The sequence below is a fragment of the Ailuropoda melanoleuca genome, chromosome 8 (assembly GCF_002007445.2).
Source record: "Ailuropoda melanoleuca isolate Jingjing chromosome 8, ASM200744v2, whole genome shotgun sequence".
Lineage (NCBI taxonomy): Eukaryota > Metazoa > Chordata > Mammalia > Carnivora > Ursidae > Ailuropoda > Ailuropoda melanoleuca.
The window spans coordinates 88,679,280-88,699,210 of NC_048225.1; the positions used below are offsets into that span (position 1 = coordinate 88,679,280).

General features: G+C 55.3%; 1 protein-coding gene across 4 annotated transcripts in view; it reads right to left on the reverse strand.

Annotated features, from left to right (window-relative positions):
* KIAA1614 (KIAA1614 ortholog) overlaps positions 1-19,931 on the reverse strand; it is a 39,082-nt gene that overhangs the window by 18,449 nt on the left and 702 nt on the right. For 3 of the 4 annotated variants that reach the window (XM_034666848.1, XM_034666844.1, XM_034666847.1), the window contains exons 1-4: positions 19,427-19,846; positions 17,334-18,277; positions 16,339-16,402; positions 6,520-6,663 (exon numbers count right to left, since the gene is read on the reverse strand). In XM_034666848.1, coding sequence (XP_034522739.1) covers positions 6,520-6,663; positions 16,339-16,402; positions 17,334-18,243 — 1,118 coding nt within the window. In that variant the 5' untranslated portion in view covers positions 18,244-18,277; positions 19,427-19,846. Of the gene's footprint in view, positions 1-6,519; positions 6,664-16,338; positions 16,403-17,333; positions 18,278-19,426; positions 19,847-19,931 lie in introns of those variants that run through there. The other variant, XM_034666846.1, reaches the window with a different exon arrangement.

Genomic DNA, 19,931 nt, shown 5'->3' on the forward strand with positions numbered 1-19,931 from the left:
TGTGATGGTTAATTTTACGCATCAATTTGATTGGTACCACGGTGCCCAGCTACTTGGATGTTTTTGAGGAGACATTTTTTAGCTAAAGTTAACATTTACATGGGTGGGCTTTGAATAAAGCCGATTACCCTCCACAATGTGGTTGACCTCGTCCAACTTGTTGAAGCCCTTAACAGCACAAATACTGATATTCCCTGAGCAAGAGGGAATTCTGCCAATAGACAGCCTTTCGATTTGAGTTGCTACTCTTCCCTGAGTCTGAAGCCTGCCAGCCTACCCTGAAGATTTTGGACTTATCATGATCACAAGAGTCAATTCCTTAAAATAAATCTCTCTCTCTCTACACACACACACACACACACACACACACACACACACAACCCCTATTGATTCTTCCTCTGAAGAAACCTGACTAATGTACCGTGACAATATCTCCTCCTCTGAACACCTGTACCACTCATTTGTCATCACAGACCCACAGGATGTCAGTGCTGGACGGCACTGCCGCGACCACGTGGTCCCTCCTCATTCCTGGAAAGGAGAGGTTACCGAAGACCGGTTCCCAGGCTGACCCGTACCTGAGCGGCTGCAAAGGCAGGCTGTGGATATTTTGTCTCCCTCAGCCGGAGCCACAAAAATAGAAGTAGACACTGACCATGCTGGTGGTCCCGTCCTACCTGGAGACAGAAGCCTGGGTTTTGGAGACCTGCGACTTCTTTCCCGTTGCCCAGAAGTGCAACCATAGACGCAATTATCTATACTGGTACCCCTCCTGTGTTACGTTACTGTTTGTCGTCCTCAAAGCGTCTACGAAGGCTTCCCTAACCTTACCTTCCCCCTCCCCACCCCTCCCATCTTCCCAAAGAGAGAAGCAAACTCTTCTCCATAGCATACAGTTCACAGCACAATTTGCTCAAGCTGCCCGGCCACTCCAACAACTTATTATAATGAAACGTATGTTGGTGATTAGTGGATTTACTAACCCTTCTTCTAATTGGATGCTTCAGTGATTCTGGAAGAAGGATGTCAATGCTTTCAAAAAGGCTGCCTTAACGTGAGCTCCTCCTTCACCAACTTTACAGCTACCCAACAGGACAAAGATGGTTATACAATGAAAAGGAAAGGAGTTCAGATAACAGCAGGAAGAAACCATACACGCTTCACAATTACTATGAAAGCATGCCAGCCAGTGGGGAGAGGGCCCTCTACACAGACATAGCCTTTACTGGGCTGGGCAAGCTGTCCTTCCCAGCTGTACTTTCTGTAGGAATAAATGGCATTGCCTGTCATGACCTGTGCCCTGAAGATGTCACTGGCCATTCCTAACCATCCTCTGTCTCTGGGCCTTGACAGCAAAGCCACTGACTAGCCTCACAGTCCTGATGGATTGGAATGGTCTGGATTGCTGAGGGTGTGGGATATGATGGTGGAAAGCCTACCAGGCGGTGGTCTGAGAGGTCAGAGTTAAATTGTTCGACTGATTCTCTTCAAAGTTCCATGGGAACCAGCTATGGCTGAGAGCTTCAGGCGCTCCTCACCCGTGCCATGTCGGACAGACTACAAGCTCAAACCTTGGACTCCAGGCCTCTGATCATGCAGGCCTGCTGGTCACCTGTAAATGCTGAGCGGGCGGAATAAAGCTCCAGCCAAGGTCCTGCCATGCCATACTGAGGAGGGGGGAACACTTCCTAAATTGTGCAGATTAAAGTGCCACAGGGCAGGCACTGGAGGCCTCCCTGGAGGCGGAGGCTAGGTGTTGGCTAAATATTTACCTGCGCTAGGATGCAATAGGCGATGGGGGCCTGCACATCTGCTGCTAATCCGGACTCCAGTACTTTCTCTCAGTGAGCACTGCTCCAGGTGGAACTTTTTTTTAAGAATTACTGCGAAGCAAGTGGATCTGCTGCTGTGAGACCTGAGCGGGGCCTGTGCTTAAAAGGGCTGCCTTGGAAAAAAAAAAAAAAAAAAAGGTTGCCTTGAGGACCACGGCAGAGTTGTCAGTCATCCTGTTTTCCGGGGCTCACGTTCAGATGGGGCCGATTTACTCATTAGGCACAATAGCCACAGCGTCTATGGGCCACAATACTTCCAGGAACCCGTGAAAATGTTTTCATTTCTTTTCAAGTCAGAAGAAAACAAACTTTAAAGTCTAAGAAAACATTCTAATATATAATACCTTTAAGCTGGCATAGTAGGAAACTATAATTTTTAACCTTTTTTATGGAGGAAGGCAGGGAAGGCCAGAGTACCTCAGACCCCCAAAAGTCATAATGTGGGTCTGTGCTCGGAGAGGGGTTCGCAGCAGAGATGTGCAGTTCTTTGCTAGGATCGCCCCCTGGTAAGGCTGGTTCAGGGTCTCCCTGCTTGTCACAACATGGCCAGGGAGGTCCCTGTGATCCCTGTGCTGGTGACAGTTTTCTTTCTTTCTTTTTTTTTTTTAAAGATTTTATTTATTTATTTGACAGAGATAGAGACAGCCAGCGAGAGAGGGAACACAAGCAGGGGGAGTGGGAGAGGAAGAAGCAGGCTCATAGCGGAGGAGCCTGATGTGGGGCTCGATCCCATAATGCCGGGATCACGCCCTGAGCCGAAGGCAGACGCTGAACCGCTGTGCCACCCAGGCGCCCCTGGTGACAGTTTTCTGTTGGTGCCTGTGAAGCCCCTGGAGCCCCGAGCCCTTGCCACTGAGGACCCCACCTGCACCTGGGTCTCTGCACCTGTGTCTCTGTGTCTGTGAGGATCCGAGGAAGTGGCGGTGGGACAATCACCTGGTGGGGTGGCTGTCCATGCGGGGTTCCTGGGTCAGCTCTCCAGGGCATTCTTGCCCAGGAAGGGAAGGCTCTGGCCAGAGAAACCGCACCACCTCCCCTCCCCCAGGAACAAGAGGCACCCCACTGAGCAGAAGCTCCACCCTCACCCTGCACGAGCAGGATACCCTGGTGGCCAGGCCCACCCAATGCAGGGAAAGGCCTCCTGGGAGATCCAGTACATGGGCTGACGCATAACGACCCCTCTGCAGGCCCCGGAGGGCATTGCCCTGCTCTGAGGACGGCATGGGGGCTGTACTTTTGGGAAGGAAAAAGAAAGCCCAGCTTTAAGGGCAGTACATTCCTAATCTAATAAGGGAGTCAGGCGCCGTCTGCCACATCAGTGACCTTAACTTTGACATACAAGATGGTGAATTGAGTCATCCTGGAAATCATGCCAAAGGTAGAAATCACATTTTTGTTCTAAAAAGAGACATGACGGAGAGTTTGATCACATAAGCGACCTTCAACTCCACTACTGAGACCAGAGGCCTTTTGCCAGCGGTGCTGGGAACAGGGCATACAAGTATTGTGAGGGGTCTGGAGGCAAGTGCAGAGTAAGACACTTGGGCAGCAAACAGGTCCCGTACCTGCCAAGCTCCTCAGGCTGCCTCCACCATCAGCCTTCTTGGAGAGGATTCCATCTGGCCTAACACCTGGAGGTGAACGGCCTCCATAGGAAGGCCCCTTTCTAGAGGCCCACTTCCTACAACAGAGCGGTCCTAACCACATGATCAATGCAACCTACACAAGCTCTATGGTCTTAACACAGCCACTCCCTGACTCAGGACAAGAGCACCCATGGTGCCTACCCCACCCCCCAGGCTCTGCATCTTGCTGGTGTGTTCTGCCGTCCTGGTGTTAGGAATACCAATCTCGGTGTGCCTGTCCCCCAAATGGCAAGAGCCTGTGTTTCCAGGAGCTGCTTGATTTCTACATTGATTTGCTTCCAGAAAACACAGCTACTGCTACGTCTTCACCTCCTGGAAAAGCCTGTCTGCTCGGGCCTGCCCCCCCCACCTCCAGCTAGACCTAGGGTAGAGAGGGCCTTCTGGAGACTGCTCTGCCTGCCCCCACTCTTCCATCCATCTTTTGNGGGGGGGGGCGGGGGGCAGTGCGGGGGCGCCCCTGCATCTGACTCAGGCCTGGGGCCTATGCGGCATCTCCATGTTAACTCAGCACGGCTCTCCAGGGTGATCTGACAAGCATAACCTTTAGAAGCATCTGCAGCAAGCCATCTGGCGTTGATTTTTCAGCTGTACCCTCTGAGGAGTCACCAACGCTGCCAAGTCGAAGTAATTCTTTTCTGGACACGGCAGCTGTTAAAGTGGGTCACCTTGCATTTCTACAGCATGTCGACGGCCAGGGACAGCCTGACAAAAGGGAACGTACTTTAAGGTTAGTGACTGGGGTTGTTGTGAGCTGCTCGTGGCATTGGGGGAATAGGAGGTGTCCAAGAGGACCTTTCCGTAGTCACCTCTTGTCGCAAATCGTCCTCTTGACCATTTTGCGGCTACGAAACCCAGCCTAAGGATCTCTAGGAAGTGGAATGGAGGGCTCCGTGAAACTCTAAGGCTCTGGGCGCCATGTACACGCAGGGAAGAATAGTTCGGATGTTTCAAAGAAGCCATGCCCATTCCTAACTCATGCCCTCTAAGGGGAGGGAGACAAGGCACAGGTGGAGAAATAAAAGGGTGGCCTCTTTGGCACTGCTTGCCAGGATTTAGGATCTCCTGAGCCCCTCTCCTAGGGGTCACAATGACACTGAACCCAGAGGCAGGCCTCAGCCCTCTGCTCATGCTGGAGTCATCTCAAGTCCTCGGCCTTCAGTGAGCGGGCTCAGCGCTCGCCATCAAAGAGCATGTGGCCCAGTTCCACTGAGAATCCTCACTCCCTCTAGTGCCACATGGTGATGGAAACCAGCACAGCCAGCGTACCCATCATGGTGACCAAAGCACAGGCTTTGTCCACAGCACAGATGTGCTGGTTTGGGGCTGGCCCAATTTGGTACGGCCTGGCAGCTCCGAGTCCGGCCCACCCAGGTGCCCCGGCTCTGGCGTGTGAGCGCCACGTGTAAGTGGTTCCTGGAGGGGCATGGCGCATGGAATCGCGCGATGACGGGGTTGGGAGGTCACCCCAGGAGCAGCCGCCGAGGTGAAGTGCTGGTCTGAATGTCCTTGAACTTGTTCTTCTTTTTTTTTTTTTAAAGATTTTATTTATTTATTCGACAGAGATAGAGACAGCCAGTGAGATAGGGAACACAAGCAGGGGGAGTGGGAGAGGAAGAAGCAGGCTCATAGCAGAGGAGCCTGATGTGGGGCTCGATCCCACAACGCCGGGATCACACCCTGAGCTGAAGGCAGACGCTGAACCGCTGTGCCACCCAGGAGCCCCTTGAACTTGTTCTTTTCCTGTCTCTTCATGTCTAGTCGGCTCACCCCCACCCATGGCCCTAGCATCGTGAAAACAGGCGGGTGCCCAAATCTGCCCTTCTGACCTCTCTTCTCCTCTACCCATCCTGTGTCCGAATGCCTGCTAAGCGTTTCCGGGGCGGGTTCCACCGGCCACCCCCTCCAAAGCCTGACTCTGCACCCAGACTTCATCCCTTGGCTAAGGCGCCTCCAAACCTCCAAACACCAGTCAGACCCTGGGCTCCATCCTGAATGCGTCCCATTCTCATACTTCCCACATGCAGTGACCTAAACGATTACTGCTAAGACAGCACTCGCACAGGGCCCGCTCTGTGCCAGGCCCAGTGCTGCACACCTGACACGTGTGACTTCATATAACCCTCACGACAACCCCGTGAGACTGGCACTGTGACAAGTCCCATTTTGCAGATGACGAAACTGAGGCACAGAGGCTTCCCTAAAGGCGTATAGCCAGTAAGCGGCAGAGCCCGAATTCAAACCCAGGGGTCTGGTTCCAGAGTCTTAACCAGGCTAACTTCTCTGCTGCCTCAGGAAACCTGCCTGCTTCTGGCTCTTGGCAAACCCTTGTCCCCACAGCCTCCTCCCTGTCACAGCTCAGCAGGACCCCAGTGCAGCCCCGTCACTGCCCCAGGCCCCCAGATCCAACACGGCCCTGCGGCCAGAATGGTTTTACGGAGATGCCCTTCCGCGCCTCCTAGCTATTCCTGGAGACATCCAAACTGCCCAGGCGGCCGGGAGGCCTCCTTGACAAGCCTCCACTGAGCTCTCTGGCCTTTGAGACACTCCCTCCCTCCCCCATGACCGCAACCGCGGTGTTTCTGCTCAGGGTTTCTGCCCTGGTGTGCTCACCCCGGCCTCGGGCATGTGTCCAGTGAGGATCTACACGTCCGTCAACCCCAACTTGGTAGCCACAGCCTCTCGAGCCCCTGCTGTCCTTCCCAGTTGGAGGTATGGCTTTCCTGCCCTCCATGCATCTCTCCTCTCCTGCACCACGGTCCGCAGGACTGTACTGATATGTGTGCCCGTCTTTCTCCCGGGAGACCGTGACATCTGTCCCCCCAGGGAGCTCGGATTCTGTGTCACTCACCTTTGACGACCAATGTTTGACACTCGACACTCGGTCAAGGTATGTTGGCGGACTAAATGAATTAAATCAAATGCCTAACATGGGAACCACATGCATAGACCAAGGAAGGAGCGAGCAGCAGCCTTTTGGCTCCATCCCACCTCTCCTCCCTGCCACAGCCCTCCTAGGCCAGCCTGGCCGGGGCCCCACTCACCGGCTGCCCTGGGCAATGGTGGGCACGATCTCATGGCTGGCACGGAGGGGCCGGGTTCTGGCCTTCATGCGGGCACGCTGCAGCAGATGCTTGGCTTCCTCGTGCCTGGGGCTCAGCACAGACTCCGGCTTGGGACCAAAGGTCCTGCAGGGTGGCATACGGGCCAGAGCAGGCGGGGGAGGGATTAGAAGAAAATAACACGGATTAGAAGGACTTTAACAGCACTGAGCTTGGCTGTGCCAGAAAAGGTCCTGCATGTGCAGCCCCTTCCTTGTCCAGCTCCCACCGAGAGGGCACCGGCCCAGGGCCCAGGGCCCGGGGTCTGGGCAATGACCCTGAGTGTCTCTGGACATGGCCGGGGAGCTGGCCCACCTTGGACATCTGCTCAGGGACGGAGGCAGAGATCCCAGGAGGATCTAAGAAGGGCAGGGGAATCTCCAGATTATTCTATTGTTCCTTCCCCAGGCAGGCAACGGGAGTTATCCGGGAGGACGGGGGAAGGGCCTGGCATTGTTGGACTGGGCCTGTGCCCAGCCAGATGGTCTTTACACACATCACCTCCCTCTCTCCTTCTGCCTCTCTTTGCACCCACACGTACCCATGCAAGCCCCCACCGCAGACGCGAGGAGTCAGGCCTAGCCCATCACATTCTGCTCCTTGGGGGGAATGACATTTCTATAAATCCTGGTGCTTGCTTGCCTCAGTCCCCATCCAAACCCGTCAGGCATCGGCTCAGGGCTGAGAAGAATTAGGCTGGACCCACACCAAGTCAGGGTGGCTCGATTTTCATAATAATAAGTGTCCTCTATCAGCTCTCCCCACCTACCAGAAGTGCGGCCTCCCCGGCCGGTCCAGACCTACAGCCCTTTTTCTTTCTTTCTTTCTTTTTTTTTTTTTTTTAATATTTTATTTATTTATTTGACAGAGATAGAGACAGCCAGCGAGAGGGGGAACACAAGCAGGGGGAGTGGGAGAGGAAGAAGCAGGCTCATAGCAGAGGAGCCTGATGTGGGGCTCGATCCCATAACGCCGTGATCACGCCCTGAGCCGAAGGCAGACACTTAACCGCTGTGCCACCCAGGCGCCCCTTGCAGCCCTTTTTCAAAGCGGTCCCACAGACAGTGACATACAGCCCACGCCAGGGTACAGAATAAGGGCAGACCCACAGCCTCCCACTGACAAGCCATTTTTCTCCACCGAGCCCCCTCTGCCCAGCCAGGCTGGCCCAGGGCAGGTGTGCTCTCCGCTTGACAGATGAGGGTGTTCTGGAGCGGGCAGGAACATCTGGCACATTGCTCAAGGTCGAACATCAGTGGAGAGCAATGCAGACGATCGCCAGCCCCACTGCCTCCGGTCTCCTTCCCACACCCTGTCTCCTCCTTCCTCCCGTCCCTGGATGCCAGGACGGGCTGAGAATGTTTGCAGCTGGAGTCACACTCTTTGATGTGACTTCAGCAGCCCCCACGGCTGCTCCTGTCTTCATTGTCATTTACATCGGGCTGTCCTCACCAGGGAGGGTCCACAAAAAGAGAATCCAGGCAAGTAGAGGCTCAGCCAGGCCTAGATCTTGGACGGTAGCCCCCCAAATCCCTTGTCTCACTCATCTCATGGGTGACCCAAGAAAGGGGCCTGGCTGGGGGAAGGTACCAAGCAGTTTCCTGGATGACAGATGACAGATGTGGGTGGGAGATGGCATAACTCTGGGGCCTCCTTGGGACCTCCTTGGACAAGCTTGGGCAGCCTGTGGTTCTTTCTTTTTTCTCTTTTCTTTCCTATTCTTTTCCCTTCTTGCTTGCTTTCGTCTTTCTTTCTTTATTGTTCATGCTTTGCACCTAACCTTGTTTTGGGGCCTAAGGGGGAAAAAAAAAAAGAACTGCTAGAATAAAGGCACCATCTGTGCACATGAACCCTGGCAAGGCCCAGGCACAGTTTTGGAACCAGGAGGGTTTACTGGAGTGACGTGAGAGTGAATCTCCAGGCCTGCGGCCCTGTGAAGCCTCTTTTGGCAGGAGAGGCCTCGCTTTGCACGGCTTCCCAAGCAGGCAGCTCCTCCAATGCTCTGCTGAGAGCAGCTGTGCTCCCTGGGGCTCCTGCTCCGACAGCAGAGATAATGAGGTTACCAGCCCGAGAGACACCCCTGCAGCCACGGGCCCCTGGCTGCTGGCCTGCACACTCGGAGCCTTCCGGTGACAGCTGTGGTTCCCCGGCTGTCAGAGGGCATTTGTCACAAGACCTGGTGGGCAGGCAGGAGGGCCCCCAGGCAGCTGGCCAGATGCTGCCAGGACCAGCCTTGCCCCCAGGTTTTTAAGTCATTTTCCAGCTTTGCTTTCCTTTCTGCTCCCTCTACTTGGAGCTGTTAATTCTTTTCTGTTTTTTTTTGTTTTTGTTTTTGTTTTCGTCAGCTGCCCTGCTTTGGTTCCTGGCAGACAAAGCTGCTTTCTCCACTGATTAGAAGAGTAAGGCTGTTGAGGTTCCTGAAGGCATCCGTGCTGTGCTGAGCAGGGAGGGAGTGGCAGCCGCCTTCACAGAAGGCAGTCAAGGTCAGCGTCAAGGTCAGCGGGGCAGGCACCTGGCCTTGAGGGGCCCCGTGGACGGGAAGGCACTCTTTCTCCTGGGAGGTGGGGGCTAGTGGCTTCAGTGCCAGGGGACGCTGAGCCTCTCCCAGCCTAACCACCACCCGGGACCATCGCCGCGTCGTGCCTGGTCTCCCTAAGGGGTGCCGGCCCTGCCAGGCAGACAGGTTCAGCCTCTTCCATCCGAGCGAGGCTTTCCAGCCTAACCTGGCCCTGGCCTCTGCCAGGGGCACACAGCCCGAGAGCCAACCCCTTCCCATCACGGACTATAGCCCACCATCTTGGCTCCCACATTTGTGGGAATGTCCTGGAAGGGCGGGGGCAGGCAGTGCCTGGCTAGGCCGAGGCAATTCGATCTCAGAACAGACAGCAGTGCTACTCTCCTGAGAGCCTGCACGGCTGGGACTCATTAGCTCAGGGGATAAAATGGTGGAGCGCTGCTCCTTCTTGGGCCTTGGTGTCCCCATCTGTAAACAGTGGGAGTTGGATAGGGGCGCAGACTCACACTGCCACCCTGGGAGTCCAGGTCTTGGCCAGGTAGTCTGGGGTTCCACAGGGCTGAGTGGGGGAGTTTGAGACGCTCCCTGGGGAGTTCACATCACAGATGTTTAGTCGCCAAGGAGCAGCAACGCCTACTAGCAGGAACTAATTGTTGGGGGCACCTGGGTGGCTCAGTTGGTGAAGCGTCTGCCTTTGGCTCAGGTCATGAACCCAGAATCCTGGGATGGAGTCCCACGTCAGGCTCCCTGCTCAGTGAGGAGCCTGCTTCTCCCTCTTCCTATGCACCCTCCCCCTATCCCGCTCATGCACTCTCTCTCTCTCTCTCTCTCTCTCTCTCGCTCTATCTCAAATAAATAAATAAAATATTTTTTTTTTAAGGAACTAATTGTTGGGGACAACCAGAGCACCCCGGGAGCATTCTGGACTTTCCCTCTGCTCCTCCAACTACCAGTGTCCCAAGCTGACTTCAAGGACAAAGGTAGCATGTGCCCCCATCTGGCCTGTCCCTCTAAGCCAGTTTCCTGGTGGAGAGACAGGCTTAGCTCTGACCTCAGCTCCCCTTGTGGCCAGACAGGTCGAGATCTCAAGTCAGGACAGCCACCACTCCTCTCCTAGCCAAGGAGGGAGGTCAACAGGACAGAGTGGCCTCTTTCTCCAGCCATCATAATCCTGGATTAAAATAATAAGCTCCAGCAGGTCTGGGTCTCACCCTTTCATCCCAGGAACACGAATTAGGGAAATAATTTGGAATATAAAGAGATCTGACATTTCCCAGATTCCAGGATGCAGTGGGTAGAGGGCAATATATCGTATACAGAACATATATAAACCTTCTTGCCCAGCATTTGTTCCATCTTTGTATGTCATAAAGCTTCTAGATGACCAAGGGTCGAGCTCTCCTGCTGTTACACTGTGTGCAGTTTCCCCGAGCGAGGGGAAGAGAAAAGGCGGGCCTAAAGCTGAGTCCTGACCGTGTGTGCCCTGAGGGTGGGATGCTATCCTGGGGGCATTAACATTGCTGCCTTCCTCCCCCCTGGGCTGCAGGACACCGACAGGCTGGAACCAGAGCGTGGGTTCCAGGTGTGGTTCTGGGGTGGTAGAACCAGGGTCTAACCGGGTCCTAATCCTGGGCTGCCCCTTACAAGCGGGTCACCCTGGCTGGTTACTTTGGGGTTACGCCTCAGTTTCCTCATCTGCCAACTAAGGGCTCAGTCGTAAGTGAGATTAAGCTCCTTTTAAAGAGCTCATCGCAGAGCCAGGTACTGGGTAAGATTCAGTGTTAGCATTCACTGTTACTACTGCCCTTATTAGTAGTGCTATTTTTTTAGGTTACTCTCCCCGTTATGAACAAAGGATGGAATCCCCAACCATGAACTGAAATCCCCGCCAAAGAGATCGCCTTGCCGTCGTCCTCTGCAAGGGAAGGTACGCTTGGAAGGAAAACTGGTCGGAAGCTCGAGAAGGCTCAGTGGTTTTGCTCTAGACAGCTCTCGACAGGGTTTCACAGAAGAGGCAACGTCTGTAGAAAGGGGAAGCCAAAGGAGCCTATCTGGTAGCAGAGGGAAGCTACTACCCCGAGAATAAAAGATACTTCTCAGCAGAGAAGAGGAAGAGCGGGGGTCCTTAAGAATGGCTGTAGGATTCACCTCTCATTGAACACCTTGACAAGGATCTGGGTGAAGGCAAGCAGTGCTTCCTTAAGATGCCAACTTCTTACTGGGAGAGAGTAGAAGGGCTGGCTCTGTTCTTACCTTCTCGAAGGCTAACAAATTCCCTAGGGGGCAGCCCCTCTGGGCAGCACTGCCCAGCCTCAGTGTGCGGAGGCAGGTGCCCGAGACACCCCCAAGTAGGAGGGAGAGTGGCCGGCTCAACTCCAGAGGCCAGGAAGGAGGGCTAGGGGAAATTAGCTTCCTACAGCCTCTGCATTCACAAAGACTGGGCCCATCATGGGATTTCCATGTGTGGCGTGTATGCGAGTTGTGGTCATGATGCAGCATGAAGGTTCCAGGTGCACAAGCTGTGTGTCAAGGCTTCAAGCGTTGGCGTCCTTCCTTCTCCACCCAGGGCTTAGAACCCTAGATAATCAGAGCACGGTATCGAAACACTGGTGAGTGGTTTACTTTTTCTTTTTAAGTTTACTCTTGGTGGGCTTGGGAGTGCCAGGGGGCTTTCCTCCAGTTTTCCTTTGTGTCTGTATGTCTGAGTCAGTGGCAGGATGTGGGGTGGCTGGGGATACACAGGATAGCACCCTTCATTACTCCCTTCCCTTGGGGTGTCCTCAGGTACCCCTACAGCCCAGAGAATCCTGAGGCACAAGAGCGCCTCTTCTCCCACGTTCACCCCCAGGACTCATCACACCCCCTGATCCTAGGGGCTCAGAAGATCCAGAACCTGACCAGTCAGCCACCGTGATCTCCAAAGCTTCTCACCAGCTCTGGAGCATGGGTGCCAGGCCACAGGGCACAGCAACAGACCCGCACTGTTAAAAGTCACGGTCGTCCGACTACGGACGGCAGTGGGTGCAGCAGGAGGAAGACGGTGAACGTCTCTCCACTTCTTACTGCCCTACTTACAATCTCAATTCCAAAGCTCTCCGTAAATGGGGAGCCAAGCTTCCCATCTTGTATCCTGTAGGATCCATGCATTCCACTTCAGCCTTCTTGAAAGCATTCCCGCAGGGGTGTCCTGTCCTGCGTCCACCCCGCTCCTATCAAGCCCGCCTACACTCCTGCCGGTGTGCCTCTGTCAAACGTTTTCCGAGGGCCTGTTCCATGCAGCTACTTGGCAGGCACGGTTCCTGGAGATCAGATCGGCATAGTTTTTGTCCCCAAGGAGCTCCAGGAGGAGACCCAGCAGCAACCTCGACGGCCAAAGCTGGTGCAGGCAAAGATGGCAGTGAGCACAAAAATGGGCAATTCCCTCTGAAATCACACACAGTGGTCGGCTCACAGGACTCTCTCCAAAAATGTTAGTTAATATGTTAATTTTTAAAAAGCTGGAGATTTTCTCGCAGCTGTGGGCCTGACCCCTTGAGCCACAGGCCAGGCCTCTGAAATTCTTGGGGACTCCCTGCCTGCCCCCCTTTACATTGGAGTCTGTGAACTGCTTCGGGGCAGGGAGTTTTGATGTCCAGCAATCCCAGCAGGGGCCGGAAAACTGGAACCCAGCAGGGTGCAAGGTGCTGCTGGCTGGCACTCTGCCTTCTCTGCTCAGGAAGAGGAGTGTGGATGGGATGGGGCTTCCCTCGAGCTTCAGCTTCTGAAATGGGCATAATTCTGCCACAGGGATGGGGGGCGGAATCAACAACCTAGGGAATCCTCTGAGTTTCCTTCATCATTAGAGCACAGATAAAACACAACCCCAGAGACCCCCTCCTCTGCATTTCCCCCAAAGCAGAGCAATCATTAAAGCCCTGCAGACCACTCGAGGATCTGGAGCACTGATCTCACACGGAAGGTCCTGATTTGAGCCAGAGCCGGCCTCCAGGGGGCGCCCTGGCACCTGCAGCCGCCCACCGCGGGGAGCTTTCAGCTCAGGACTCCCTTTCCGTGCAGGGCCTGGGGTGAGGATTGATACGATTGCCGCTGCACCTCGGGCTTCACGTGTGTTTTGCACAAGCCGGGTTAACTCGGGATCCTAAGGAAATCTGTAATCCTGATCTGCTCTCTCAGAGCCTTAAGATAGGGAAGAGGCCGAGCTGGTCCTGGCCATTTTATGGCGTGGGGATGGGATGCCCATGAGCCGCTAAGGATGGAAGAGGGCGGAGTCAGCCCTGAGCACAGCGCCCGCTTCACTCTCCTCCGCACTCCTGTCTCCGATGGGTCCAGGTCCCAGTCACCCCGTGAACATGTGACAGCACTGGCCCGTCTGCCCTCTCTGAAGTGCTTACCTCCCACCTCCTCTCCCCAAACCAGAACCCCACTCCCCAAATCATCTCAACAGTGGCTTGGGAGAGAAACATGATTAGCCTGTGCACCCTGTCACCTCCCCTTCTTTGCCCATCCCTGAGAACACCTCGCCACACCGGGGGAGGCAGAAGACCCCCAGATCGCTAACTCGAGGAGTGGCCTGTGGGGCACGGAGAGGACAGCTGTGGCAGTGCGACATAAGGGCGAGAGCACAGGCCCCGCTGCCTGCAAATCCTAGTTCCCACACTTACGAGCTGTATGACCCTGGAAGTCACTTAAGCTCCCCCCAGAGGGGTCTCTTTGTCACGGAAACAGGAACAACTGCAGCAGTTACTAGGATAAAGTGAGAATGTGGGCAGGACTTTGCACAGGCCCCGCACACAGCAGGCGCTGGCCAAGGGCAGGGCTGGCATGGCCTTCCAGAGGGAAGGACGGCCTGCCTGCCGGTTCCAGCTCTCTAGGACTCCGCCTTCTCTTGCCCCTCAGTATAGGGACCACCCTGGGGTCAGGGGATGGAGGTCTCCTCTGCATTTAGCCCTCAGCATTTGGGGTCCCGGGGCGCCTCTGGTGTTCCTGTAGCATCTCGGGTGTCCCACCTGCAAGGCAGGATGGCCCGCGCCCCCCATCACAGTGACGACTGTCTCGGGCTCTGCAGTAACCATCATTTCATGAGCTTCTTGTCTGATCACGATGCAAAGCAGTCACAACTGTAGACAATGGTAACTAAATGCACGCTGGATTACCGTGGTCAAATGGCTATTTGATTGCAACCCTGAAAGGCACTGACGCTGGACCTGAGTGTGAGGCAGGACCTTCTCCGTGTCACCCCCTCAGAGGAGATCGGAGGACTCCCTGCCAGACCACGTCCTAACCCGCTGAAGGACGGCCGCCAAGATGCACGGCCAGTGTGTCAGAACGTGCCTCTGCCCAGGGCCCTCGGCTCCCCTGTACAGACACTAAATCCCCAGGACGCTGGTCTGGTTGGCACTCCGGGATTACAGAGCTGAGAGAACCAAACGAGGAGCTCTGGCCAAGGGGGCCTCAAGACATGGCCGATGCTTCTCTCATCCTTGAACTAGATACGTTCCCTGGCCCTTCGGCCTGGGTCTCTATTCAGTGGGGGCCTGACTAGATTGCCAAGAGAGGTCAGTGGGGCACTCCAGAGGACAAAGTTTTCCCCATGCCAGCTCTATGCTCAGATATATGCTGGGCACAGTCCTAAAGCTCACTAAGACCACTTCTTTCTACACACACACACACACACACACGCACGCACACACATGCCTATCACACATACACATGTATGCGCACACCTACACACCCTAGACCTTCACACACCCTACCTGAACCCTACTACGCTGCAGGTGGCCTGGCAGTTTAAACAACAGTCCAGAAGTCCCCATCCTGAGGATTCCGCACAAACGCCGTCTCCTCACAGGACTTGAGGGGAACGTCCCTTCCTTCACCATGGTTGAGGTTCTCCTCCTCTAAAATGGGTATTTTTATTACTATCCAGTAAGCAAGTCAACACTGAGCTCTGGACAAAACATGGGGCAACGTCCCAAGTCTGGGCCTCTCTCCAGGCCTGGGGGGAAGGGTGGGAGAGGTGGCGGGCAGGAGTCCCTGCAAGAAGAGGAGGCACCATCTCACAGGACACAAGGGACGTCTGCCCCAGCTGCCTCCTCTATGGGCTCCCCAAGCAAGGAGGAGGGGACGGAGAGGAGGACAGCATGTCACCAAGGACCAGTCCTTTCTGCTGTCACACTCCTCCATACCGTGGACAGGTTACATGGGGACCATGCAGAGGGGAGTCAACTATGATTCTGAGTCATAAATAACGAGGGACGAAGGAGCCAGAAAGCCTCCTCTCCATCAGGTCCTTGGCCAAGGCCACTGCAAAGGCCAGTAGCCAAGCACAAGCTGGCTCGCCTGAATCAGGGCAGCCCTTGATTTGTGAAAGCAGGACCGGGGTGGGGGAGGGGGGTCCCACCCACGTTTTCTGGAAGGCAGGTCAACTGAAGTGGAATTTATGCAGGGAGTGGCCAGGTAATGAGGAAGCAACAACGGTGACCTCTTCCCTCTTCGGAAACCAGGAGACCCTCACCAGTGACATCACTGCACAGCTGGAGACATGGAGCCTGGTGTGCCCAGAGCCAGGAGCTCGTTGAAGACTGAGGCCAACCTCTGAGCAGGCACCAGGGGTGGCCCTCAGCCCCACGGAGTGCATATGCTGCCAGGACACTACCCAATCCGGAGAGCGGCCCCATCGCCCCGACCACCCCAGGGACGCCAGCTGCCCAGAGACCCTGGTGGAGGGGCTGCTGCAATGTCTGTGGGATGTCACGGGTGAGGTCGGAGGAGGTGAACCCCTTTACAGGAGCCAGCGCAGCCCCTGGGTGGGGAAGGAACCGTGGGGTAAAAACTCTGCAATCTGCGGACTTTCCCTAAGGATTTTCACAACAATTGTCTCCTGTTAGCCCCACACAGTCCTGTGAAGGGAACCGGACATATACTATCGGGGCTCAGGAGACCAAGCCCAGCGCCAGGGAAGGGACAGCCAGGGATGCAGAGCAGGTCGTTGGCAGTGCTCTCGGCACGGTGTCCTGTGCCAGTGGTTTTGCTCAACTAGTTGTCAGGCACCCGTGGGCCCTGGGGGGACTGATACCTTCTATGGGGTTACAGATAAGAGGATCCAAAGCGGCCCACCGTCCACTGGTCTGCTGGTGCGGGGGGGGGCGGTCTGCCTGCCTCTCGCTTTCCCGAGGTCTCCCACTCTTCTGGTGCTGGGGACCCCAGTGAGGAGGGCAGGAGAGGATGTGTGCACCCTGGGCTCTCACCTGTTCTGGTCTGAGTCCTGCAGGGAGATGCCTGAGTCCCAGTCCATGTCCCCTGCTGGTCGCTCTAGGACACACAACAGAAGCAGAGATCAGGGCAGAGCCAGAAACTGGGCTCTCAGCGGCCACTCAATGAACACGGAGAAGGAAGTTTTCTCCAGGAGCGGCTTACTCTGAGATAAACCCAACCCTACTCTGTGTCTCCGCCCAGAAGCGGAGGCACAGCCTTTCATGGTGACAGCTGGTGGACACTGCCATGGGCGAAGGGGACCGAGTGGGTCCTCTCAGGTGTGGGGTGAGGATTGGACTTTTGGAGTGGGAGGAAGGACGTGAAAGAAGGCTCTCTCAGGCCTGAACATTCACACATCCCAGCAGAGCTGCCGCCTGACACAACCCCTGCCCTCTCTGGGGGTGGGGTTTCCCCCAGGAGGCAGTGAGGTCCACTGGGGGCTGGGGGCAAGTCATTGGAGGAAGGTGTAAAATGCCACTCTGGAAAGGGCCATAAGCCACAGGGAAGAAATCATGGTCGCCTCCACCCCAAGCTCAGAGGGTAGCCTCCAATTGGTCTGGGGGGTCACGGGGGTCTTCAGAGACAGGCTAGCTGTGAGGTGGTAAAGAATCTATGTCAGGGGCGCCTGGGTGGCACAGCGGTTAAGCATCTGCCTTTGGCTCAGGGCGTGATCTTTAGGGGATCGAGCCCCACGTCAGGCTCCTCCGCTATGAGCCTGCTTCTTCCTCTCCCACTCTCCCTGCTTGTGTTCCCTCTCTCGCTGGCTGTCTCTATCTCTGTCAAATAAATAAATAAAATCTTTAAAAAAAAAAAAGAATCTATGTCAAAGCCCAGAATAACAGGCCATCTTGAGGAACTAGGGGGCCGGCAGCTGTGCTTTTCTCCCCACTTTCTGCCGCACCCCTCCACGAGTACCCTCTTGCCCCTCGTCTCCTCCTGGACTCCCTCCTTTTGCCCCCACCACCCAGACTGACAGAGTGAGGCTTACCTGGTAGACCTCTGTCCCAGCATGGAGTCCAGCCTGGGATTCCCACCTTGGGGGGGGCCTGACCCCCAACATTTAGCATCTCCTGCAGCAGAAGGCGGTTCCTCTCTACCCGGTCAGACAGGGATAAGGCACTGCCCCCAGGGCCCAGAGCCCCCAGCTCTCCAGCTCGCCAGAGGCCCCCTAGCAGGGCTGGCCTAGGAACAAAGTCCTCCTCGCAGGTCAGAGACAAGCTCTCCAGGTCTCCCCCTGTAACTAGACCATCCTGAAGGGCATATGACCTTCCTTTCCTCAGGTTGTGCATGTGGGCAGTTTTGTTACAAGGACCAGGGCCCCCAGGCTGGCTCGGAGTGACTCTGTGAACAGGGCTCTCTTGCAAAGAGCCAGGGCCTGGCAGCAGACTCCTCTCATTGTCGGGCAAAGGCGGTACAGCTGCTGGAGGCCATGGGCTCCTCCCGTTCCGGCACTCAAGCCTGGGAGAAGGCGGCCTGGGAGGTCTGGGAACCCCGTTCCGGGCAGGTTCCTCCTTGTTGATACCGCTGTCCAGCTGCCCATCAGTCAGATTCTGAGCAGGGAGGACCCCCTCAGCAACTGGCAAGGAAGACCCCTCTGACAGAGTCCCAGCTCTGCCCACCTTGACTCGCCTGCATTTGGGTTTCTTGGATGGCCGCTCATGAGAAGTGAGGCAGGGGCTCACCCCCTGTTTGCCTGCTGTCATTTTTTCCTTCAAGGCCCTCACTTTGGACTCCAGCACAGAGGGACCTTGGAGCTGTATCCCCCATGCCCTGAGATGCTGGGGGGCCATCAGGCTGGGTGTTCTGTCTTCCAGAGAGCAGGACCAGGGTCTCGGGAGGTGTCCATGATCCAGCTGTGGCTCAGGGCCACCTCTCTCCACAGCTGAGGTCATCTCCATGGAGCTGGCTGTTCTGCTCCCTATTTGGGTCCCTCTGGAGGAGAAAACAGATAGAGCTCCTGAGACCCAGCATGTGGCTAGTAGCACCAACAACCTCCTTGGTCCTCAAAGTGTTTTGTCATTGAGCCCTGTGCAGATGAGAACAACCTGGGGACAGAGCTCTGAAAAATATATATCACTAGATGGCACAAATAAGTTATTAATTGAGTTTTTTCTTCCAAGGCTGAGCAGGGTTCTAGTGTTTCTATCCCCATTTTACAGATGGGGCACAATGAAGCTTCAAACAACAGCTGGATGTGGACCAGAGTGACAACAGGGGCCAGATTTCCCAATCCCAGTCCTCCATCTTTGTTGACAGGCAGTCTAAGTGGAGGGTGTCAACATCTGCTAAGAGCTAACAAGCTCCTTCCCTTTTAAGGGGAGCCAACGAGGATGAGGGACTTCAGGAAGATACCACACAGGATCTGACCCTCTGGTTGAAGGTGCCTCCCTGTGTACAAGTCACAGGACAGTAGCATGGGGCTGTGCTCAAAGGGTGGCCATGACCAGTCACCAACTCCTACCTACAAGAGCTTTCAAACACACTCTCTCAAACGATCCTCACACACTCTGCCAGAAGGGGGTTATCTTCCTCATTTTCACAGACAGAGAAACCGAGGCACACAGAGATCTGGTCACACAAGTACTGAAAGGAGGTTGGATTTAGAATGCAAATCTCCTTCCAAGGCCTGGGGCTCTTTCAAAGCACTCAGTGATCAGGTGATCCCTTACCCCATACTCCCCCTATTCTGTAGAGGAGAATATCCAGTGTGGGGAGGTTGTGTGACTTGCCGGAATTACACAGCTCCCGGGTGGCAGAGTTGATGTCAATGTCTTCACACAGAATGAAAGTGAGCAAGGGATTTTATTCACCAAGTGGTTCAGCGCACTAATATTTACCCCACTCTCTGAGAAAAAGCTCCTTAAACATATACATTTAGATATGTCTCACTTGAAGTAAACTGCATGTATAAAAATTCGTATTTACATAAATTACAAATTAGGAGTTAATTTTTCACTTCATACATGGACTAAAGTTCACCACAGAATTCTCTGAAATGGCAAGTCCCTCCATCGTCGTTTATTACAATTTGATTTATACATGTCTCAGGAATGTACATAGTTCATAAAGCAAAATACATACATAGTGCAAATGTCACATCAGCCTTAAGCCTGGGAAGCATAAGAACTATCTTCAGGACGACGAGATCCTGTCCTCCACCAGTTCATCCAGAATTTACCAGCTTTCTCTTTGCAGCCCAGCCACCGAATCCTCTCTTCCAAAGTTCAGTTCAGAAAGCAGGGGATTCGGGGCAGTGCCAGGGGGACGCAAAGCCCTTTCTGACGGGTCGGCTCTGGAACCGTGCTCCTGCAGCACCCGTGGCCGCAGCCCGTCAAGCACGCGAGCCTTGCACGGGGCTCCACGGGGCGCGGGCAGCCTTCCGGGGCGCCGCCCGACTGTCGGGCCGGCGGAGCCCGGCGTGGGCTCCGACTCCCTCGGGCTGAAGCCGGAAGGATGCGCAGGGCGGCCTCCCCGCGTCCCTGTCCGCTCCGAGGCCGCGCGCGGCCGGCCCCCCTCTCTCCCCTGCGCTCCCCTCGGCCCCCCGCCGCCCCGGCGCCTCGCTCCCGCGTACTCACTCGGGGCCGGC